The sequence below is a fragment of the Mytilus trossulus genome, chromosome 2, assembly GCF_036588685.1.
Source record: "Mytilus trossulus isolate FHL-02 chromosome 2, PNRI_Mtr1.1.1.hap1, whole genome shotgun sequence".
Classification (NCBI taxonomy): domain Eukaryota; kingdom Metazoa; phylum Mollusca; class Bivalvia; order Mytilida; family Mytilidae; genus Mytilus; species Mytilus trossulus.
Window position 1 is genome coordinate 16,723,161 of NC_086374.1, and position 26,712 is coordinate 16,749,872.

The following is a 26,712-nucleotide window of genomic DNA, read 5'->3' on the forward strand; positions in this document are numbered from 1 at the left end:
TTACCACCAGCAAGATTGACGTGTTTTTAATCTCTTGAATATAGGTTTTTTAAATTAATATATATGATGTTATTATAGTTTCTAATTTCAGATGAAGGTTAACATGTGTATTTAGAAATATAAAGGCCATTTTTCATACGTGGACACCTATATGAAAGTCCCGGTATAATTCCTTAAAATATTTTAGGTCAAAATAGAGAATGTTCAATCATCAAAGGACATGCTTACAGAAAGTGCTATAACCACTAATTATAGCACAAATATAGTGGAGTTGTAAGTTCCAGTTGCTACTCCTGACAGGATCTACACAGATTTAGAAGCTTTTATAAAGTGCAAAATGTATAATTTATGAGATCATATTTCTAAAGCTAGAATCGTACGGGTGTTTACCAATACTTTTTGACGTCAATTGAGATTACAACAAGACTAAGTGGTCTTCATTTAAAAAGTTTAAGTACTTTGTAAAAGTGTTAATGATACCTCTACAAGACATGTTACTATTCCAAGGAGCTATACCTTTTTCAACATAGGGTTGTCTTTAATCAATAAAACAACACTGTCTAAACTTTTAAAAAAAAAACATATGTCTTTAAAATGTAAGACTAGTTTCGATATCTTATTAAAACAAATAACTTAATTCCATTTTAGTCGATTTCCTAGCAAACATTCGAGTAAAACTTTCCCAGAGTTTACAAACTGTGTCAACCACCAAATTGAAAACAATACACTGTAAACAGGATTTTTTGTGTGTCCAAAATGTACACATTTTACGTAGCCAGGGCTTTATATAAACGTAAAAACACAAAAATACTAAACTCAGAGGAAAATCCAAAAAGGAAAATCAAAAATCAAAAGGCAAAAAGTCCAAACACATCAAACGAATGGATAACAACTGTCATATTCCTGACTTGGTACAGGCATTTTCTAATGTAGAAAATGGTGGATTGAACCTGGTTTTATAGCTAGCTAAACCTCTCACTTGTATGACAGTCGCATCAAATTCCATTACATTGTCAACGATGTATGAACAAAACGAACTTACTCAAAGAGTAAAAATGTCAAAAATAGGGGTACAGCAGTCAATATTGTGTTGTCATCTTAATATCACTATAAAAACAACAAATGTAACGAAGAATCAAAAAAGGCATACATCAAATTTAACATACTCATTTTGCTTTTCTTGTACCAATTAATTTATGTATATAAAAAGTCTACCCGTAAAGGAAAGAAGGTTTTCATTGCTGGTGTAAAAATGCGCATTTGAAATTCGTACAGGTAGACATAAAAATAATTTTGTCGTTAAAAGTATGAACAAAACACACATATTTGCATCACTATAAAAACAACAAATGTAACGAAGAAGCACAAAAAGGCATACATCAAATTTATTATACTCATTATGCTTTTCTTATACCACTTAATTTATCTATATAAAGTCTACCCGTAAAGAAGAGATGGTTTTCAATGCTGGTGTAAAATTGCGCGTTTGAAATTCGCACAGGTAGACATAAAAATAATTTTGTCGTTCAAAGTATGAAGGTATACATACATGCATAGTCACGTAAAGTTGATATAACAAACAACAGACTCAACAGTAAATGTAATAATAGTAAATAAATAAGGTGTGGTTCAAAGTATGACGGGATACATACGTACAGTATCACGTCAAATGTATAAAATAAAAACCAGACTCAACAGAAATTTAAAGTATTTTATTGGATGAAATAATTTTGTCATTCATAGTATGTCAAAATCCATAAGTACGAGTAATTTAAGTAAATGAAATAATTTTGTCGTTCAAAGCATGATGTTTTTATATAACCACAGAGTCAATTCAAAAGAATATCTCAAAAATTTACAAGTAATATTAATAAAGACTAATAAAATAATACTATAACGCGTTATTAAGATGATAACCAACGTCAGTACGCAAAATCTATACTTCAAGACCATCTTGTATTATTTGTGAAGTTGATACGGAATATTTATCAACAAGTTCTGGGTATCTTCCGATGAACTTTTTTAGAAAAAGGACTAGACGTTCTTTGACATACCCCTGGTTCATCAACTTTCTGCTCAGACACTGGTGACGTTTTACAAAGTCTGAATAGGAGCTGCAAGCTCTTGAATACCTAATAAGTTGGGAAATGTATATTCCATATGCAGGTGAAGTTGGTATATTACTACTAAGGTGGGGGAAATTGATAATTTCAAAATTGAAATCGTCTCGTTTGTCATAGATTCTGGTACTGAGATGACTGTGTATGTCAAATTCGAGGTATAAGTCTAAAAATGAGGCGGAGGAAGCCGTGTCTGTGGTCTCTTTAATTTCTAGTTCTGGTGGGTATATTAATGGAACCCAATCAGAAAAGTTCGGATTGTTAATGGAAAGAACATCATCAATATATCTGAAAGTGAAATTAAATAACCTGGCTTCTTTGATCTTCTTGTTTTTAACAAGTGTCTGAAGGAACTCCGATTCATATGAAAATAAGAAGAGATCGGCAAGGAGAGGCGCACAATTCGTTCCCATAGGAATGCCGACAATTTGTTGAAAATGTCTACCTCCAAATTCAACAAATATATTGTCAATAAGAAACTCTAGCATACTGATCACTTGTTCCTCTGTGTAGTATGTTTTACCCTTTTGTTCCTTATTAACAAAATATGCCTTATGGTATCCCAACGTGATAAATTTATAGCGTTTGCTACCATTTTTATGATGAAAAGCATTGTGGATTATTTCTTTTAGACGGTTTTTCAATTTCACATGGGGAATGGTTGTATACAAGGTTGAAAAATCAAAAGTTTTAATAGAACTAATTTCAGAAAAAGATCGAGATTTAAAATTATCCAGAAGTTCTTTAGAGTTTTTAAGAATCCACATATGATTAATACCACTGCGTGAGTAAACAGTTTCACAGTATATCTGAAGTCCCTCTTTAACTGCGGACAGAATTTTAGTCAATCTAATGGACAATTCTTTAGTAGAACAAGCAGGTGAGCCAGCAATGTACCGTTGCTTGTACGGAATTTTGTGAAGTTTAGGTATCCAATACAAACAAGGTAAGTCTTCCGATTTGTTGTTCAATGTAATGTTCATAGAAGCCATGAAGGACTTATGATTCGCTAAAATCTCATCCTTGTCAAATGATATGTTTTTGTATGTGGGATTACCTGAGTGCTCATTTATTCCTAATTCTTTTATAAGACACTCGTAGTAATACGATTTACATACAAAGATAATATTATTTGAAGCTTTGTCCGCAGGAACAACAACATACTTATCTTGAAGAGATGATAGACATTTTACAGCCTCTTTGTCACTAAAAATGGACTTGGGTCGATCATTCACACAGTTCTTCAACTTATGAATGCGACGTTTTATCAGAGACCTGATTGTTTTGACCCATTCTGACAATGTGTCCAGTTGAACTTCTTCTCGTTTAGTCCATGCTCTGGCATATTTCTCGATGGAATCCATAATTATTTTGAAGTTATGGTTCCAATTGATGTGTTGGGGTTCTCTAAACTTGGGACCACGAGAAATCACCTTTCGGAGATTTTCATGTTGAATTATGTTTAGATCCCCAGTAATAACATGGCCAGAGGGACTGTAATTGTAAGGCGAGTGGGAACAGTCACATGTCAGAGTTTTTTTTAGGTATTGTTCTTAATCAAGGTTCTGTAATGCTTGTTTATAGTTAAATATTTTGGGTGCAATGGTTTTGGTGTTACTGTAGGATACAATAGGAACAGACTGATTTTGAAAATAAATAGGAATTTTTGATGTTACCTCCTTGTGATGTAGAACGTTGCTGATGTTGATTGCATCAATTCCTCTATTGGTAAAGTGAACAGGGAGGAATTTCCTCTTTTCCTATTGTAAAGGTTTCGATCTTACTGGTTTAAAGAGACGGAAAAGAGCTACATCACAAATTATACTGACAAGTCTGTATATTGGAGAAAATGTATTGGTGCCTCCTTTGTCAAGTGCATAATCTCTCAAACATTTTAGAAAATTAACCGGCAGTGAAAAAAGAATAGTTCTAATGTAATGTAACCCTGACGGATGATGTAGATGAGAAAGAAGGTCATCAAAGCTTCCAGAGGCCGATCTCGATTTGGAAGACTTTTTTACATTAGTCCGGTGGTAACGTTTTTGTCCATGACTACGTTTTTGTCCATGACTACCGCTGTTCAAAACTCATATATACATGGACAAAAAAAATCGGGGTAACAAACTAAAACTGAAGGAAATACATTAAATATTAGAGGAGAACAACGACACAACACTACAATGTAACACACACAGAAACGGACCAAGCATCAAACAAAATCCCACGAGAATAACAAATATAACATCAAAACCAAATACATTCATTTGGGATAGACAGGGTAAAACCTTGCCACAATAAAAGGTTTCTTTAACTAACAGTTGATTATATCTATTATTTGATAATTTAGGATGTCAGCTTTGATATCTATTTTAAAGTTCATGTTAAAAAAATGATTATGACCATACAAGTTGCGATCGTGGGTATAATTGTTTTACGTAAACTTGTGCATGCGCATGATTGAGTCTAAATTTTCTGTTTTTTATATTTGTTATTTTCATTCGATCTTATATAAATCTTATAGGAATTTGATGCGACTGTCATAAAAGTGAGAGGTTTAGCTAGCTATAAAACCAGATTCAATCCACCATTTTCTACATTAGAAAATGCCTGTACCAAGTCAGGAATATGACAGTTGTTATCCATTCGTTTGATGTGTTTGGATTTTTTGCCTTTTGATTTTTGATTTTCCTTTTTGGATTTTCCTCTGAGTTTAGTATTTTTGTGTTTTTACGTTTATATAAAGCCCTGGCTACGTAAAATGTGTACATTTTGGACACACAAAAAATCCTGTTTACAGTGTATTGTTTTCAATTTGGTGGTTGACACAGTTTGTAAACTCTGGGAAAGTTTTACTCGAATGTTTGCTAGGAAATCGACTAAAATGGAATTAAGTTATTTGTTTTAATAAGATATCGAAACTAGTCTTACATTTTAAAGACATGCAAACATTCTCTAGGATTCTTCAAGTCATGCATTTTTCCTTAAAGGTTCGGTTATTTAGTTAGAAAGAGACTGTTGTCGAGGTAGAGCCGTTTTAGTATATTCATTATATGAACATTTGTTTTCTTCAAGTTTTAAAAATATAAGTACATCGTCGAAGGTATAAAAGGATGAAATGTAATAAGTGCCATTGTTATTGGCCCTGATATTGCAAAAACAGTAAAATTACATAATCCTGCAAAACTGGTCATGTAAATTGTAATGATACATGGGCAGGTTGTTATACTCTGGACACTTTCGTGCTGAGAGGTCACTTATGATGTCACCTTGGTGTCATAAACATGTCCAAATTACATATTTGACCTAAAGTAATAACTTAACCTATACTCTTAGACAACTTAGAGTCATGAACTACCGCTGAAAAATATTTAACACACAGACGTAATGGAAATATGTTATGTAATTTTATTTTACATAACAAACCACAAAGCAAAACAATCAATATAATGGGTACAGGAACAGTCATATCAAAAGAAAACAACTGTGGAAATATAAAATGCTAGATGTATTTGGATCCGTAGTTCAATTTTAGCTCTAAGCAGATTGAATGGCGCTTCGTCAATTCTGAAAGATAGAGAAAAAAAAACTTTGATAGCGACAACCAAGCTTTCGAACGCAGGCACTATGTCACATGCAAGCTAGGGACACATTTATTGTAATACCATACACACCACTGAACAAGGTATCGTGGAGGGAGTCAATATTGCAACACCAAGGCGGACACTGTCACCATACTATACAACTCACAGAAGGTATACCATCGCCAATACTTCTATACTCCATCTGTACCTAGTAGAAAGAGCTGGAGGATAGATTTTACAGAGGGGGTTGACATCGATGACCCTAACCTGCTTCGCACATCATCACTTACATCTCCAATAAGTATGTTAGCTCAAGGGGCCATTCAAACTGTCATAGTCTTAGATGAAGGGACGGCCACTGCGTATCAAACTCCACTACCAGGTCGGAGCAAGAAAAAAGGGAAAGAACAACAGCAGATCCATCACTGCAACAATAGTTCAATGTCATACAACAATAAATCTTGAAAAATACAACTAATATACCAAACAGCAACCAACAAAAACCACAGGTCCCGGTTACTTTGAGTGCGTTTTTCATATTAATAGATCTTTTTTTTTATATACTTGGTGTATATATGAATTCCAGAATGAAATCCAGAATTCGCTGTACAGTCTTCAACAACAGGTCTGATGGGTGTCTCTAAGACAATACGTCAAGCTTTAAACCTCCTCAATTATACAGAAGTAAATTAAAAAAAAAACTAGAAGACTATCAAAGTTCTGCCTACAATACTAAATTATCCATATAACCAAATCTATTAAGATATCACGATGTGAATGGCTTGAGACATGGACATGAATATGTGCCGAGGTTAAACTAGTTTTTTTATATATATAAACTCTCCTATCTTTTAATCTTGATAAGACCAATGAAAGCCATGTGCAGTGACTGAAATGAAATACAATCAAAATATATACATGAATACAATCATTTTATTAACGATAACTCTTAGAATAACATCATAACAAGATCAACGTACTTTATCCTCAGATGAAAGCCTGATGCCATCAACCAGAGAAGTATATGACTTGTATACTTTTTTTTACTATACTCTTATGTCTCTGCATAAACTATACTTTCTTCACGTTTCATGGGAATTGAATGACAGGACATTATCAATCAGCTGAAATATGTAAATTTAAGATCTTGGCAAGATACTTTTTCGATTTTTGTCTTTAATAAGGTTCTTTGTGATTTCTTTTTACAAATCAAATCGACCAGTAGTGGTGCCCAATAAGTACTCATTGGAATACCGACTGTGTTCTTATATATTAATCCATCAAATGCATCAAATATGTTGTCGATTAAACAGTCATAAATCTTGAGATAATATTGCTTCGTTTTGTTATGAGGACGGAAATTGAAGCAGTAGCTGAAATATTGTGCTGACATGAATTGGCATTGATATGGTTATAGTTTATTTATTGTTTACAAAATTTAGAATTTTTTGAAATACTAAGGCTTTTCTACCTCAGGCATAGATTACCTTAGCTGTATTTGGCAACACTTTTATGAATTTTGGTCCTCAAAGCTCTTCAACTTCGTACTTTTTTTGCCTTTTTAACTTTTTCGGATTCGAGCGTCACTGATGAGTCTTTTGTAAACGAAACGCGCGTCTAGCGTATATATACAAATTTTAGTCCTGGTATCTATGATGAGTTTATATACAGGGGTAAATCCAGAACTTGACAATTTCAAAATGGAAAGAATTGCTGATGACATAATATATACAGTTTATTACACAGACCCGATCGAGTGAGTTAACCATATCTAAGACAATTCTATATAATGTATACCATCATGAAAGTTTATTTTTCCCAATCGGATCTGTACCCTTTTTAACCAGTTTGTTGTTTTGCCATTTAAGGTAGTTTTTGATAATTATAAAAAGAAATTACTCAAGCTGTTGTTTTCAAAATACGTGCTCAAATAAGGGCATTTCCTGTCTACAAAGACTCTAATTAAACATATATATACATGTTTAAAATGAATAATGCACGTTGGCATCAATTTTGTTTGTTAACAGTTGTCATAAAAGTTCTTTTATATGACATAAGTTCCGAATTAACAACATTTTTACATTTTGAACAACATTATTACATCATCATCAATAGAAACAACTAATCGATTCTCAAGCCTACGAGAACATTCATGTATGAGCCCTGGAAAACCAAAAGCAACTTCATCTCCGAAAAAGGAAAAGTTATAAACCAGGTAGAAAAACACACAAACATACACCACTTAGAGTGCTAGCCATGGCTTTGTTTGGACTTGTTTGTTTGCTTTTTGGTCTTGAATATTTGTCCCTAATATTTTATTGACAGTGCATTTGCATTCAGATGTCGCAGATCAAATTTATTCGATGAAACTATAAATATCTTGAAAAATGTATGAAAGGCTTGAATTATAAATGACTGCAAGTGATGCTCGAGTCTTATTTAAAAGATAATACTCGAATCCCGTTCAAACAGTGTGTTAATTTACGTTTTTGATTGAGTTAAGCCTGCCAATCGATCTTTTACAGTGTGTTTTTTCTATGTTGTGATGTTATGCTATTATTTCAGAAAATGGAGAAGGTTTGGTACCATTAAAACGTTTAATCCCGCTGCAAATGTTTGCACCTGTCCTAAGTCAGGAATATGATGTACAGTTAGTGGTCGTTTGTTTGTGTAAGTTATACGTTTTTCTCGGTTTTTTTTTTATAGATTGGACCGTTGGTTTTCCCGTTTGAATGGTTTTACACTAGTAATTTTGGGGCACTTTATACCTTTTTTACCGGTGTGAGCCAAGGCTCCTTGTTGAAGGTCGTACATTGAACTATAATTGTTTACTTTTATAAATTGTTATTTGGATGGAGAGTTGTCTCATTGGCACTCACACCACATCTTCCTATATCTATTAACATAAATTTTCAATCAATAAAAAACAAAAAAAAACTGAGCTAGAAGAGATTCTAGACTCCGTTGAGCCAAATATAATAATTGGAACTGAAACTTGGCTAGATAAAGAAACATCTTCCTTTGATTACTTTCCAATATTAGACTACAATGTATACAGGAAAGATCCGCGTCCATCCTTGTAATAAAAAAAAATCGAAGTCATGCATGGTGCCATATCAAAAGACGTCATATCTGATGAAATCTCAGAACTACAAACAAGCTGTGTTAATTTATGGGCTGAAGTGAATATAGCAAACTCTAGAAAATTAATTCTTGGTTGCTACTACATATTTCCGTCAGATACAGGTTCTTTACTTGAAGAACTCAATACATCTAGCTCTGAGCCGTGCGGAATTGAAACCTCGAGTGAAAATATTTTTAAAATAAAGAAAAAGCTGTTCTTTCCGGTGGTTTTAATTTCAAAACATAATGATAATCATGAGTGCCGAATTATTCAGACATAGGCGGATCCAAGGAGGAAATCACTGAATGCCCCCATCCCCTTTTTAGGTCAGTCAGCCCCTCCCCCTCCCCTTTTCAAAAAAGTTCTGGATCCGCCATTGTCAGGTCTCAATTTGAGGTGTCGAAGTGACTATATTATGAATTCTTTAAAACCGCCAACAGGCACTTGTCTCAGATTTTTTTTCCACATGTGCAATATTTGAATAATTATATATTTAGGTAGGCCTATCTGAAACCATATCATGTTAAAAAAAATGCATATAGTAAAGCCGTTTAATGAAAGCAATTTGACTTCTTTCCTACTTTAGAAAAGAAAGAGAAATTAGAAAAGAAAGAGAAAACAGTTTAAGAAAATCTCTTATGTGAAATCCCAATCTTATTCCTTTTTTTCTCTATACTTATTCTCGTCCCCCGATTTTAAGAATAATACCTCTATGGAGCCTCTCTTCATTGCCGGAAATGAGCGCCGCCTAACGATAAAAATACGCATCTGATGAGTCTTGAACCGTGGAAAATAGAAATGTAAAACCGGTAAAAAGTGATATCAATATAGTTATGGCTGGTACCATTCATGAAGGGCCAGAATTTGGCATTGGAGACTTTGTTCTCCTCCATGATGTCACTCTGGAGGCCTTCATGGATAATTTGAAACTCAGGTAAATATATCATTTGTTTTGGGTCGTACACCTGACAGAGTGGCGCGAGTAACCTGTACAGGTAATATTTTTATTCATTTTAGTAAGAATTTTAAATTAAATTGTCAGTTACAAGAAATGCAATATGTTTTTAATAATTGCTTTTAACGATCAAGCACAACAGTCCCGTACTATGGTCTAAAGACTAAGTAAAGACCTTATCGACCGGTTGGTACCTACTCGCCCTAAATTATGAGACCCTCACAGTCACAGTACATCATACTTGGGAAGATCTTCATAAATTGTCCTCATTTATTGGTATACAATTCCTTCATATTTGTACAGTTTGAAACATTGGGTTGCAGTGACAACTTTCTGAATACTAGTAGTGCACTTTCCCGACATTTCCTATGCCACAATGTTTATTTATGATGTCATTGATGTCATTACGTGTTGAAGGCGGTCATTATATATAGAAGAAGAGATAAGAGAAGAAGTCATTGAAGAAAAGTAAACTGATCTCCTGCATTTGGAAACACTTGGGTAGAGGTTGTTAGAAAGAACCAAATGTATAATGATGTCCGTTATAAATGCCATGTAACACTGCGGAAAATCCCCTCAAGATTGGTGTTTGGCATGGATATAAATATAGCTGCAGAACTGCAATACTTATAATGTGATAGTGTTCACATACATGTAGCATCCATATAGACACAATAGCAACAGAAATTACAAAAACTTAATAACATGACTTGGCATTATGTCTGTCTACTTCGATTAATATTTTCAAATAATCACAAATGGTGTCAGTAATGACAGGATGTATCAGTATTCAGTGTCAGTGAAAATTTACTCTATAGAAACTTTGCCAAATGAGGTCTGCAAAAAGTCAACTTTCTAAAATGAGCAATTAAAATATGTCACAGCTTGGAACAGTATACATGTATCTAATTTATGATGGCAAATGAATCTGACAGGCTTTTCAGTATAAAATTGATATAATCTCGAATTTTCCAAGACTTGTGGATTTTTGGAGCGTAATTGCTTTAGAGTAATGGCCCTTAAAAATGTTTCCATTATCTAACCTTAAGCTTCCCTCAACTTTATGTTATGAACATGATGAAACTTTAATATGCACAACGCTTGACCAAAAACTAAGGTAATATTTGAATATCAGTGGGATCACATTTAAGTTGAACCATTCAAGAGTTTAACTGTTATACACATGCACCTTGCTAAATACATTGTAGATAGATGGTAATTATATATATGTATGTGGCATAAAGCTCATCAGAGCTTTCATTTGAGTATTGGAATTTGAAAAGGTATATAATATATCTTGCCAAATTCATAGAAATTGTCTGTCTGAAGTGAGTTATATTATTGTATCAATAAACATTTTTTTAGACGTTTCGGCCAATTGGCCTTCTTCGGTTCTTTATTTTCCCTCTCAACATCATGGCTGACATTACATTTGTATTTCCTTATCAATCATTAAAAAGTTTACTAATAACTTCTAGTAGTCTGTTGTTATTTATTTATTATTGTCATTTTGTTTATTTTCTTTGGTTACATCTTCTGACATCAGACTCGGACTTCTCTTGAACTGAATTTTAATGTGCGTATTGTTATGCGTTTATTTTTCTACATTGGTTAGGGGTATAGGGGGAGGGTTGAGATCTCACAAACATGTTTAACCCCGCCGCATTTTTGCGCCTGCCCCAAGTCAGGAGCCTCTGGCCTTTGTTAGTCTTGTATTATTTGTATATTAGTTTCTTGTGTACAATTTGGAAATTAGTATGGCGTTCATTATCACTGAACTAGTATATATTTGTTTAGGGGCCAGCTGAAGGACGCCTCCGGGTGGGGGAATTTCTCGCTACATTGAAGACCTGTTGGTGACCTTCTGCTGTTGTTTTTTTATTTGGTCGGGTTGTTGTCTCTTTGACACATTCCCCATTTCCATTCTCAATTTTAAGTCTTAAGACCATAGTACAGGACTGTTGTGCTTGATCGTTACAAACAATTAATTAAAAATATTGCATTTTGTAACAGACAACTAAAATTAGTAACACTGCGGAAAAAATACTTTTTTCAGGGTATATAGTAGTTAAGCTCCAGACAGGTATTCATATTATTGATATAGTGAATTTAGTCAAAATTGAGAGAGGGTATATTTAGTTTTTTGGCTCTTTTATAATTAGGAATCCAGTGCATAGGACTTAAAAAATGTATAATAGTTTGATAAATACACAAAATGTAGAACATTACGAGGTATTATCACACTTGTAAGTTTTTAGTTCATGAGACATTGACCTTAATTTCATTTGTAAATTTAATAAGTTATATGGTTATGTGATACACAATTCTGCAGCAAGGCCATAATCTTATATTTTTAAGGACTTTCATTATAAAATTTAAACATAATTAGAAAATCATTGCACTTTTGTTGATATATATTATTTGAGTATAGGGATGAATTCAGATTCTTTTATTGTGGAGCTTTACAAATGTATATAAAAATTATATCTAATTTATGTTGAAATTTTATACTGGAGTCTGCAGTACATTTTTACATGTACATGTACCATTTTCTTTGATATGAGTTGAATACACATATATATACAAAGAATTACATGATATATACATGATATATTTTTATACAAAAAAATGTATCTGGATGATATATATATCAGTATATTATCGAAAAAAAATAGAAATGATAAGTCTTTCAAAATAATCTTTTACTGATGAAGAAATATTTTCAGACTTATCTCAAACTTATCTCGTACAATCTCAAAATTTAAGGTTTATGTTGAGTATATATCAAGATGGGTGCAACATTAAAGGTGGGTGATTTGTAATATATAATAAATTTTTCGGATAATTTTTTTAAAAATCTTATGTGTGCCTCAACTGTTCACATTTTACCCCTACATGCTGTTTAGGGTATGAACTACATGTATACATAACTGTCATATGAGTCTTTTGAGTACATGATTGATATTATATTTACTTGAAAGTGCTTTTAAGTTACAAAGGAAGGATATTAACTCTCTTATATTTATATAGTGACAGTTAATAGTTTGTCAAATGATTATGATAGTAACTTAGTTGGGTCAGAGTTTTATGAGTGTACTGAGTTACAGTTCATGTTTATATATGTGTATAGTTTATATAAACATATGATACCATCATATCCCAAATTAAACCATACATTGTACATGTACCATTTTCCACTGATTGAAGCACTATTATTACATGTACATGTATTATACTTCACGTAAAAAAAGAATATCTCATCCCCAAATATTGCACATATAACTGAATCTCTCCCAGCATTGTGTTGTCATTATGCAGTAAATTCACTACTTACCGTGTTCTCTATAGGGCCTTAAGCACCATGATACACTTATGCTTTTTCTACCATGGTGCTATCTTAAATGATTTTATAATAGAATGTATTGGGGTAAAAACAGTGCTACATTGAATTCAATTTCCATGACTGTAACATGTTCTCCTCACAAATTTCATATACTAGGGTACATGATATAATATCCTGGTAAAGGGGATTTGAAATTAAAATACCATCTTATTCCTTGATACTTTAGCATTATAATTTCTATAAAACAATATGTATCACAATGATCTCAAAAAGCATCACATTCAGATTCAAGCAATATAGCATCCCATTATAATAATGGTAAAATGCCCAAGGAGAATACTACTGTAATTTAGAAATTGCATGACTACTTTTCCTTCAGGTTTTATTCTCTAAGTAATAGATACATTAAATGATGTACACACTAGTTCAGTCATGTCAGTAGGACTTTTAATCATACATTGGAAATTGTACATTGTACATGCCCCATTGATTTGCACTCTCAACAGGATTCCTTAAATGATCTTATCAATATATATGTCAATCTTTAATAGCTCAATTGAGTTACATGTTTATATGTACCTTGTACAGATACATGTAGCTTTAGGGTTTGAAAAATGGTTGTTCTTATTTTTATGCGCAATGAATTTTGTTAAAAAATATATCCTCCTTGTAGATATGATCTGTTAATTACTATGTTCTTGTTAGGCTTACTATTTGCATGCACAAATGTATATATGTACTGTTAAATACTTTAAAAACACCTGCACTTTGAAGGTAAGGTACACAATGTACTAACTCCCCAATACATTTACAGTATAATTATGAAATATTCATAATTCTAATATGACGTCCTTATTACGCTTTGTAAACAAAACTGTGTTCTAATGAACATAAAAAATATGTTTGACACATGCGCATGAACTTACTGTGTATATGAACGTTATTTCCAATGTTATCCTTTAAAATGTATACATTTAAGCAGCTAGCATAAATTTTTATTATGTAATTTTATAAAACAACATATGTTTACCCTGCTCATAGTTTTTAAACTTATCAAATATGAAATGTAATGCACAGACTCCTTGGGGAGGAAACAGGAAAATCCAAACATTTTTACGGTATTTTCGATCGCTTCGACCTATAAAAATACTGTATTTGTCCTAATAGAATCGAAATAATTCCTTCGTGTCATGCTCTATGCTCATTTTAACATGGGTAGGCATTATATTTGACCACATTTTTCACCTCGCTAACGCTCAGTGTAAAATATCAACAAATATAATGCCTGCCCATGTTAAAATAAGCATAGAGCATGACACGAAGGAATTATTTCTTAAGTTTATTCTAAATATCTTTTATTTACACATTTTGTCCTCCTTTTGTTTTATTATAGAAACCTAATTTTAGAGCATCCATTAACAGAAATACATTTTATCTTCAGGATCTGAAATGGTTTACATTGTGATTTCTCCCTTGTATCATTATTTTCTCTGATCCAGATATTGATATTATACACAGGCACTTCAAACATTGTCAAATGGCCCAGTATCTCTGAAATTTTGTTATTTATATACTTGAATATAACAATATACATGTACATGTGTATGAAAAAAAATTCAGACATCAAAGTAATTAAGTGTCTTTGAGATGAAAGGGAAATTATTGAAAACTATTTATAAATTAGTTTCTGATCAATCTTTCATTTCTTTTTGTCAACTGTATTATCAGGCATACTACATGATCTGATTACATGCATGTACTGCACATGCATTACACATGTACAGTAACAAGTAAACAATAAATCAATGCATTTTTTTCTTCCAGTTATTTGCCTTAGATCAACATAAGGTACATGTGTGCTAGTTATTACATTAACTTTAGTAATCAACATTATTTATCACTGTCAATTATGTGTTCCATTGTAAACAATACATTTTTCTGACGTAGCACTCCCCCACAATACAAAAAAAAAAACGAATCAAGGAAATAACAGTTCATATGAGTCAGAATATAAAGTAAATGTATAATGAACTATGAACTAACTGTATACCTATAAGTGTCAGTTCATAGAACATAACTCTAAAGACAATGGTTATAATTAAAATCTGCATTCTCTACACATTATTCACAGGAAAACACAAGCCACAGTATATGTCGAGCCATTTGAACCCAAACATTTCTGAAATGACCCAGTCATATTATCCATTTAAGAACCAAATTATGGCCATTTTGATAAAATTTTTTATAAAGTTTAAATTCAATGCCATATTTGGCCAAACATGTATGTGTCCTTTGATGTCATATCCTTGCTTTATCATGTATATTAGTCTATTAGATCATTGAGACTGACGTAATGTATTGTCAAACTTCCTTTTCTCACAATCGAATTGTCATTGCTACAAATGGTGACTCCCAGCTGGATTTGCCTTAACAAATCCTTAGTGAGTACCCTGAAAACACTCATTCTTTTGTCTCAATAGGCAGTGAATGACCATAGCATGTCACCATTGTGTCCATCAATGCACACAACCATCACTATTTGTATATGCTACTGACCATGAGATGAATTTGTACTGATGACCACTCAATCATAACTTGCAAAAATTATTAGTACAAAAAATGTACTGGTAAAATAATCAAAAACTTTTAACGGCTTCATCAACTTCTTTTTTGTTCAATTTGTTTTTAGGTTATCTGCCGCAAGTGATTTTAGGCCTTACGTTGCATGAGCATGCATGATTGGGTCAAACTTGAGTAAAAATTGTTAATTTACTATGATTTAAGAAATGAAGTACAGCTTTGACATAGTCCACTGTTAAATGTTAAATAAAAAAAAAAATCCACAGCATAAAATATGCATTTTATACAGTGTAACAAAAATACATAGTGCATGTTAATTGGAGATGTGAAAAAACAGTAATTTCACTGTATACTGAAGACAGAATTAATCATCTTAAATTGAATGTAACAAGGATTTCTACAGCTGTTGTACAGTTTTAACATTTTGTAAAGCAGCTCACTTAAGAGGTTATGTAAGGGGTATTGAGTGAGTTGTAGTGATGGAAACAATCCCTTATATAGCTGTTCAGATTTATTTTACACATGGATACACCATTTGAAGTGAAGATGCATGTGTCAAATAATAAAACTTGCATTTCCTTCCAGTTCAGGGAGTTATTTGCGCTAGGTTAACTATTTAAAGATGGGCAAAAAGGTGAAAATTCATAATTGTAATAATTTTCCCAACAATCTGATTGACAAATATAGACTCAATATTTTGATGACTCCTTTAGGGCAGATCAAGATATGCAGGAAATAATGCCTTAATATTGCAGATCAATGTTTGGAGAGACTGGTTAAAAATTAATTTATTTGGCTATAAATATCTAGATGCCTTGAATTTTATGGAAATTATTCACTTGTGTGAACTCTGATTGTACATTTATCTAAAAATCTACCTGTCTGTTTTAAGAATTTAAATTTTGATAAACCATTAAAGATGCTAGATCTGACATTTATTGGTTTGCCCTATTTATACTATTCAGCTTCATTTAACAGTGGTTATGTATTACATATTGTAATGACATTTCTTGAATTTCATTAGATGATGATATATTATATACACATGTACTTTTAACAATGTTAAAGGACAAATACTTGACATGTGAGGGTGTATTTGATTTTTATGACTAGAATTTGTATTTATAAATATACAACAATGTCCATCTGTTAGTCACCAAAACATACTCAAATTTACAATGAAGATAAAGAAGATAAAAGCCTCGCCCTTGATTAATGTAACATGTAACGGAAAGTATTGAGACAGTGCAAATAGATACCAGCAAAGAATCATGGCCTTAAATTTTATATCTTTAGTTGCGATCTTTGAACTTTAAACTTTTTTAAATCTACGATTCAAAGATGATACCAAACTTTGTTGGATTGGTTCAATGGAGGGGGGCCTTCTTTAACAATATATATCTGGTGGGTGTAAGACAGCAGACTATATATACAAGATTACTTAAGTTTTATACTGTATACTAAGTAAATAGAATATAGTTGTAAAACATCTTTATTGATAATTTTTCTTTACAATTTAAAGTGTCATTTGTATTACCCAGGGTCACATTCTACCAATAAATCTGTCTTATAATTTCAATAATGTGCTGATTTTGGTATTACAAAACAGAATATCAAAATGATTTAAAAATGGCAATTGAAGGATTTGAAAACACTCATAATTCACTATTATTACAAAACTTGTTTGGATTCAGTCAAGATCAGTGATTGCTTTTCACCAATGATATTTTACTGGATGCGTTAGAATTGGGCCTTGATGCCAAATACATGTCGATGATACATTCTAAAGTAAAAAAATCTAGCTTCAAAATCATGTGTTAATTAATTTCACCATCCACTCCAGTACTTCAGTTGAAAACTAATGGACGTCTCTACTGCTCTTGCCCAAAACATTTGAATTGCAAAGTAAAAATGTATGTGTAAAAACCACATTGAACATTGCAAAGCCGTAATCTCGTTTTATGCTTGTTACGGTTAATTATACTTAAAATGTTTTTAGATAGGAAAGTTTATCAGTTCAAATATATTTTCAAGGGTGGCTACTAAAACCATCTGCATATTAAGGGAATTTACAGAAAGAAAATTAAAGCAACAGAAACTGTCAACCTATAATTCTTTCTTTGTTATTGAAAAACATTTGTCTTAAGTTTAAAATTAGATGTCGAGTGAGAGTTAAGCTATATTGATATATAAAGGAAATATAATGTACATTTTTAAACACTATATCATATTTATACTGTTATTTACATATATATGCAAAATAAATGTATGTATAAAAAATGAAGAAAACAGTTTCTTGGAAATATTTTTATAATAATGCAGTATTCCCCTGGCCTTTGTACTAAATGATATTAGTTAACGTACATCATACTCGTAGAAATAGGAAATTTTAATATAAGGAAGGATATATATGTCAATAGAAATAAAACAAGATGTACATATATATACATCATATACAACTCATCTAAACATCAACCAAGCAATGTTAGATCTGTAAATTTGCTTTCGCAAATTTTTTGTTCTTCCCATGCCAGGATTCGAACTCATGCTACTGTGATATTGTGACACCGAATCGCCTGCAGTGTATCCATCCCGCTAGACCACACAACCACCTGGGCTTCATAAAAATGAATCTCATATATATACATCATATACCAATAAAATACATGTCAAATGTTAGTACTAGAAATAAATTAATACATATTGGAGACAATTTGAAGAACATTCTAACATTAGTTCCACATTCCTGAGATGTTTCCCCCCAAATATTAAAAGTTTATGTTTTGATCAGGTGATATACCTGATGTTTAATGTTGACTAACTGGGTTTTACCTGTAATTAGATCTAGGTATTGATAGACATATACGTTTTACATATCAGGTAGGAAGTATATAGGATGTCATTACCATAATTAGATCTACATGACAAATTTACAAGGTCAAGTTATTCCAACTATTCAATAGAACTTTAAACCATAGTTTCATTACATATATATGTACTTGAAAATTAAATGAAAGTTGAATGAATGAAATCTTATCAGGGAGTTTGTTAATACACCTAATGTGTTATGCCCTATGTAAACAGTAGATTAACAAAGTATACAGCATTTACAGATTACTTCTTATAAAAATAAAATTAAAAGGATTTCATTTTTAAGATAATTTATACCACTTAGGACTATTTATTGGTGAACAGTACATTCTCTATACTTCATTTACTTCACAAGAGAGCATAGAATAGTCAAAATGCTTAGCCTATTTAAAAATACAGACACAAATTACAAAAAGAGCTTTGTTCATTTCTACATAAAGTGCATCATATCTGTGAGCAGTAGACATTTTTGCATGGTAACAAGTGGATTGTCAGTAAATATAACTTGTTCTCCGACTCATGCTACTGATTAACTCAATGCATTACTAGGTCTACTATCAACATCTCATTTCAAGTTGTTGAATAAAATTAAATGTACATTCTGTCCTATCTTTGATTATTGAGGTACATTTGAGATATGAATTTTTGGAAGTAAATATTCATATATATATTTATGCATCAAAACCATACATAGATAAACTTTTACAGTATTTGTTATGCCCCCATCAATAGCTTCACTTTACAATTCTTCAGTTATTAGATATATGAAGATGTGGTAAAATGTATGAGTGCCAATAACACAACTTTCCATCCAATCCACAATTTGTAAATTAAAGAAACCATTACAGGTCAAAGTACAGTCTTCAACACAGAGCCGTGGCTCACACCAAACAGCAAGATATAAAGAGTCCTAAATATGACTAGTGTAAATATAAAAAAGAAGATGTGGTGTGATTGCCAATGAGACAACTATCCACATAAGACCAAAATGACACAAACATCAACAATTATAGGTCACCTTAAGGCCTTCAACAATGAGCCCATACCGCATATAGTCAGCTATAAAAGGCGCCGATAAGACAATGTAAAACAATTCAAAAGAGAAAACTAACGGCCTTACTTATGTAAAAAAATGAAACCATTCAAATGGGAAAACCAATGGTCTTATTTATATAAAAAAATGAATCAAAAACACTTAGTACAGGTGCAAACAAATGCAGTGTTGTCCCTTCATAATCTTTTATATGCAAGCCTGTACATTATTTGTGTCCCATTGGCACATTCATTATTTATTTTTACTTTGAATTTTACCATATATGTATATATATATATATACAACTCGTCTCAGACGTACTTATGTATATATATATATTTTATTTGGCAATCGCCAATGGCAGTCAGCAGGGTTAAAGAACATCAGTTGTTCGACCTGTTAGTCAAATGCGTTTTGTTTAAATATACTTTTTCACTCTTTTGGTCTTTTGGAAAATGTTGTTTGTGCTGTTTTTAGACCCTTCTACAACGAAATTTGTTTGACATGCACACGTATAAAAATTGCGGTTTTTATCCAACGCAGTCATAGGTTTGAACGTAGTTTTCAATTTAGACTCGTTTATATTTTTTGTTTGGGCATGTATCATATTTTCCCTCCGGTTTATATGATCCGTTCATCCTATATATTGACTCTTAAAATTCAAGAGTTAATCTAAAAATGAGGGTACTTTCTCTAAAAATGAGGGTGCTTTTTATATGGCCTTCCAAATACCGTTTCGATCCCTAACATCACTGAAGAGACATTTATTGTCGAAATCCGGATATGGTGTACTAAAGAAATATTGACACCGAATGTTTGTGGCACAACATCCTGTCCACAAGTTAACAATTTTTTTTTTCTGTGACGTATTAAATTTATAATAAGATCCATTTTGTTACAACCTGTGATCAATTTTATTTGGCAATCGCCAATGGCAGTCAGCAGGGTTAAAGAACATCAGTTGTTCGACCTGTTAGTCAAATGCGTTTTGTTTAAATATACTTTTTCACTCTTTTGGTCTTTTGGAAAATGTTGTTTGTGCTGTTTTTAGACCCTTCTACAACGAAATTTGTTTGACATGCACACGTATAAAAATTGCGGTTTTTATCCAACGCAGTCATAGGTTTGAACGTAGTTTTCAATTTAGACTCGTATATATATATATATATATAAACGCCTAAAAAGTGTACATAACAACACCAATAACACAAAAAGGAACTATAAATGTAATTATTTATAAATATTTCGGATAACAGATATCCTTCGTCAGTCAAATTCTGATGTTAAATATATATACCGTATTTATAATGGTTTTACTTTGAATACCTGTCAATATGTAATGTTTCATGTATTGACATTTATGTCATAATAGTTACATACATGTAGTATCAAATCCATAGATACAATTTTACCATATGTTTTTTACTTTGAATACCTGTAGATATGTTATGTTACATGTATTGACATTTATGTTTGATGCTATTTCTTAATCAGTTAATGGCTTAAATTGCACATTCATGTATACATGTAACAGTATACATGTAGATCAAGGTCAAGGCTACTTTCTTCTTCTTCCTCTTCTTCTTCCTTCTGGTTGTCTATCCTGCCAAATTTTTGGAATGCACACATGAAAACAATTTAATAAATTTTATTTAAAAAAACTACTGGGTGAAAACTATATACAGGTGCAAAAAAACATGTCATAAGACAGTGTTTTATCATGTTTATAAAAAAGAAAAAGCCCATTTATAATTGTGTTTAATGAATAAAGTTTTACTTGCTTTCTGTTTATAGATATGAAAAGAACAGATTATATACATACATTGGAGAAGTGGTTGTGTCTGTCAATCCTTACAAACCTGTGGATATATACAACAAGAACTATGTTGATGAATACAAAGGAAGGGAAATTTATGAGAGGCCACCACATATATTTGCTCTTGCAGACAGTGCATATAAAACAATGAAAAGAAAAAGTAGAGATACATGTATTGTAATATCAGGTATGAAGATTCAAAACTTGTACGAAGCATAGTAGACTGTTTTATTAAGCTGAATTTGTCTTTCTAAAAATTATCTCCCCTGCATTGAGATGATGAGTACATTTTTTGTATTACGTTCAGGTCAAACAAACACCTCAGAATGGGTATATCTTCCTATATCTATATGCTGCTTTTCTGAAAGCTTTTTGGTAAGACCTTGTTATAGCATTAACAATTAAAGAAAGTCATTCTGAAAATATTAAAATTATAGACAACAGTACGATGTATATAATGGCTTATTGTAAACATTAAAAAATCTTTCATGCTTAAAAAAATCTTCAAATGGAATTGTTTGTTTAATTTATTTACCTTATGAGCATTTTTTAACCTGAAGTAAAGGAAGATGTTATGTGCACAGAAGAAGGTGATATTTCAAGATTAATGAAGGGTTTGTCCCTTGTATCATCAAAATTGCTTTGTGTTGTATTCAAACTGAAAAACTGAAGAAAAAAAAAAGGGAGTAAGTTGGATAAATTTAAATAAACCTATAAGACAAACATAATTTTTGAAACTTCCTTGCTGAGCAACTGCTGGTTGTGTTATTATATATTCAATTCAAAGTTTTGTATATTTACCAGGTGAAAGTGGTTCAGGTAAAACAGAGGCATCCAAGATAATCATGAGATATATAGCTGCTGTCACCAATGTTGGCGGTCAGAAAGAAGTTGAGAGGTCAGTGATACTTTAGTGTAAATAAAATAAGGCATATAAATAAGCAGTTATAGAAGAGTGCGTTTATTATACAAGCTTATAAAATACTTCAGATTCCCCACAGATATCTATTACAATAATGTGGAAAATTAAATTGAATCAATATCAAACCAGTGTATGGCATTATGCCTTCCGGGTATATTAGCAACTTGCAAGCATTATGATTAAAATTAACAAGATTTCATTGATTTTTTGGAAAAATTAAATTGAGGACTAAACCAACTTAATTTTTTTAATGCTATTTCTCTTTCATAGGTATTCATTTATGTGTATTAATATAATAAAAGATCCAACTTCAGCAAGATAATTATGTTGTTGTGTTTATCTTCTCACATAAGTCTAAACAATTATTTTGTCTACAGTATTTACACAATCAAAATTACACTACTGCTAAAGTATTTCAAAGCTACTGGTTTATACTTCTGGCACTCTGGGTCCTTCTCCAATGAAAACTGACAGCCAGGAAATAGTGCATTACTTTTGAAAGATTTGTTTAACACCATTCAGGCATTAATGTTGAAGTATTTCAAACCTATAGTCATTTTGATATATGTATCACTTGCGGCTTATCCATAAATATTGTGTAAATGCTTTTTATGTATAGAAAAGAGTGCAAGTTGTATGTATGTGTTAGGTATGACAGTTTCAGCATTTAAACATGTTGAAGATACAATGTATCTGGACTTGTGTCACCTGCTACAAATTATATACCATCCTCATCATCTACATATAGAAATAAAATGTAATACATGTATTATATTTAGGATAAATGTATCAAAAGAAATTGAGAGGTTTGTTGTCTCTAGATATATATTAAAACTATCTTAAAAAAAAATGCAAGTCAGCCTCTTTAATTCTATTTTTCAAGACTACTTATTCCTTTCAAATGTGATTGTCATGATAAATAAGAGAGTTCAGATTCTGTTATTCCTTTTGCATGTACTTTTTTTCATTCACCTGATTTATTTATCAAGTTTTATTTTTTAAGTACAGAATGTTTTTCTTGTCTCATATTTGCTCTCTTATCTTTTCTTATTAGACTCATTCTAGAAAATATACCCCATACAAGAATATATGTGCCCTTTATAGATGCGATATTTTACAGTTGACTTGAGCCATTTACATTTGCAAGTCTCATATATGTATCTCTATAAATTTCATAGTTGATCTTGTTCATTCAAGCTTCTTTTTCTTTTGTTGCTGTGTAATTGGCATTTTTTCTCAACAATTACCATGATTCTAATACAGACTTTCTTAATATTTGGTATGATGCTTCATATCAGTAATTTACGCTTTACCTCTAGGGAAGACAAATTTTTAGATCTGATACCTGTGACGTGTCTTCTTCCTGTTTGTTTTTCACATTTAAGAAATAGTCATCACATTTTTCTACAAATAATTTTGATATTGCAATTGCTTCATAGTAATAATTGATACTGTTTGACACATTTGCAGATCTGTCATTTTTGCTGACAACATTTAAATGTGGATAAAAATAAGGAGATATGGTATGAATGCCAATGAGACAACTTACTATCAACCAATGTTCAACTGAAGGGGATATCCTGTAAGCAATGTTCTTTTCATTGATGCACATTTAAGAAATTTTGGTTGCATTTTCTCAGTTACTTTACCCCATAGCAAGTATGTTCCATCTAAAAAGAACATCTGGTTTTTCAAGGTCGTTGAGAGACCCTAGTACTATAAGTTCATAACAGCTGTCTAATCTACATATTAAATATGTCAATATTTAATTTTTACTTGTTCTGTTTTAAATACCAACATATTTTGAACTGTATACAGTTCTAATTTGGTACATGCCTAGACTAGAACTATTTCCAGTATTACCATCAATACCAATAAAATTCTGCAGTATTTTTATTTAGTCAGAAAATGATATGATAGATTGAACTTTTTTTCTATTGTTATCTCAGATTATATTTTACATCAACAAGTCTATAAATCATTTACAAAGGAAGACAGCAGGCAACAAACAATGTTTTTTTAATATTTTTGTCACTGAATTTGATTAAGTTAATACAGATTATATTAATTGTCAATGCCAGATCCGTATATCATATAAAAAAGACAACAGGCAAAAAATATGATTTTTTTCCCTGTCAGACTAAAATTGCATTAAAATGTTCAAAATAAAATCAGAATAACTTTTCATGTATTTTAAAATTGTAGGATTTTTTTCCTCATATACATTAACCTTGTGAGCTTTCTTTTTCTCTTTCATGTATTTTAATCTGTAATTAATTTCCTTTTTTTACAGGGTAAAAGATGTTCTGATCAAGTCGAATGTGATATTGGAAGCGTTTGGAAATGCTAGAACTAACAGGAATGATAACTCCAGTCGTTTTGGGAAGTATATGGACATTAACTTTGATTTCAAAGGTGATCCTGTTGGTGGACATATAAACAATTATCTATTAGAAAAGGTAAACATGTCATTAAAAATCCAAACATGGTAAACCTGAGATGATGTGGGGTGTTGTTTTTTTGCTGTTCATGATATATAAATGTGCAGTCTCATCTGGTTAGAGTGAGGACATTTAGTCTGTTACCTCTTATAGTGATTGTCCCACACTTTCTACACCTTAAGAACCCTGTCAAAAACTCATTGAATGTTTTGTAGTTTTGCTGTTTGAAAGGCTTAATCTATTGATATTTAACAAACCCTAATTTCAAGTGGTAATCCAAGTTTCACACACATCATCCTGGACCAATATATAGCATGTATAGTTGTTAATATTGTTTAATTGTTCTCCTCCTGAACATGCAAGAAACAATTGCCATGAGATGTATTCAATAGATAACAATTATGTATTGTGTGTTATATGACACATGCTCTACTTTATATGCAAAGTATACCCAAAATGACAAAAACAGTAAAAAACACCACAAAGATTTGATGTAAGGATATCACTGATAAGGTTTCTTACTTTGGACAGACACATGAATATGGCAAGCTTAATTATTTTTAGATGACAATGTTAACACCCTCTTTAATCTCAACCAGAGGAGAAAAACAATAAAAACCTTTGTTGATAGTTGGCTCAAGTTCATTGCTGTATCATATTGTACAGTCCTACAAATTTATACCAGTAATTGATAGTAATCCTAAAAATACTAGATGCAATGATGAAACCGCAGAATACTCTTGTAATCTTCTCATTTCATAGAGACTAACCTTCACAGAAAAAAGCTGTAAACAAACAATATACTTTTTAGCTCACCTGGCCTAAAAGGCCATGTGAGCTTTTCTCATCACTTGGCGTCCGTCATCGTCGACGTCGTCGTCGTCTTCTGTCGTCGTTAACAATTTTTCAAACATCTTCTCCTCTGAAACTACTGAATGGATTTGAATGAAACTTAGCATGACTGTTCCTTAGTATATCCTGCACAAAATGTGCGCTTCGATTTTTGATCCGTCAAAAAACATGGCCGCCGTTACTTAAAATAGAACATAGGGGTCAAATGCAGTTTTTGGCTTTTATCTCAAAAACGAAAGCATTTAGAGCAAATCTGACATGGGGTAAAAATGTTCATTAGGTCAAGATCTATCAGCCCTGAAATTTTCAAATGAATCAAACCAACCATTGTTGGGTTGCTGTCACTTAATTGGTAATTTCAAGGAAATTTTGCAGTTTTTTGTCATTATCTTGATTGTTATTATAGATAAAGATAAACTGTAAACAGCAAAAATGATCAGCAAAGTAAGATCTACAAATAAGTTAAATGACCAAAATTGTCAATTGACCCCTTAAGGGGTTATTGTCCTTTAATGACAATTTTTCACAATTTGTTCATCATATTTGCTAACTTTAAAAAATCTTCTCCTCTGAAACTACTGAATGGATTTGGTTAAAACTTAGCATGATTGTTCCTTAGATTATCCTGCACAAAGTGTGTGCTTTGATTTTTGATCCGTCAAAAAACATGGCCGCCGTTACTTTAAATAGAACATAGGGGTCAAATGCAGTTTTTGGCTTATATCTCAAAAACGAGAGCATTTAGAGCAAATCTGACATGGGGAAAAATGTTCATTAGGTCAATATCTATCAGCCCTGAAATTTTCAGATGAATCAAACAACCAATTGTTGGGTTGCTGCCACTTAATTGGTAATTTTAAGGAAATTTTGCAATTTTTGGTCATTATCTTGAATTTTATTATAGATAAAGATAAACTGTAAACAGCAAAAATGATTAGCAAAGTAAGATCTACAAATAAGTTAATATGACCAAAATTGTCAATTGACCCCTTAAGGGGTTATTGTCCTTTAATGACAATTTTTCACAATTTGTTCATCATATTTGCTAACTTTAAAAAATCTTCTCCTCTAAAA

The 26,712-nt window shown here is 31.7% G+C and overlaps 1 protein-coding gene across 4 annotated transcripts in view; it reads left to right on the top strand.

Annotated features, from left to right (window-relative positions):
• The first annotated feature begins 9,543 nt into the window (after positions 1–9,543).
• LOC134706610 (unconventional myosin-Id-like) overlaps positions 9,544–26,712 on the top strand; it is a 46,977-nt gene continuing 29,808 nt past the window's right edge. For 2 of the 4 annotated variants that reach the window (XM_063565703.1, XM_063565704.1), the window contains exons 1-5: positions 9,544–9,759; positions 21,402–21,610; positions 22,228–22,321; positions 23,125–23,151; positions 24,639–24,804. In XM_063565703.1, the coding sequence (XP_063421773.1) occupies positions 9,659–9,759; positions 21,402–21,610; positions 22,228–22,321; positions 23,125–23,151; positions 24,639–24,804 (597 nt within the window). In that variant the 5' untranslated portion in view covers positions 9,544–9,658. The remainder of the gene's footprint in view (positions 9,760–21,401; positions 21,611–22,227; positions 22,322–23,124; positions 23,152–24,638; positions 24,805–26,712) is intronic. The other 2 variants (XM_063565705.1, XM_063565706.1) reach the window with 1 other exon arrangement.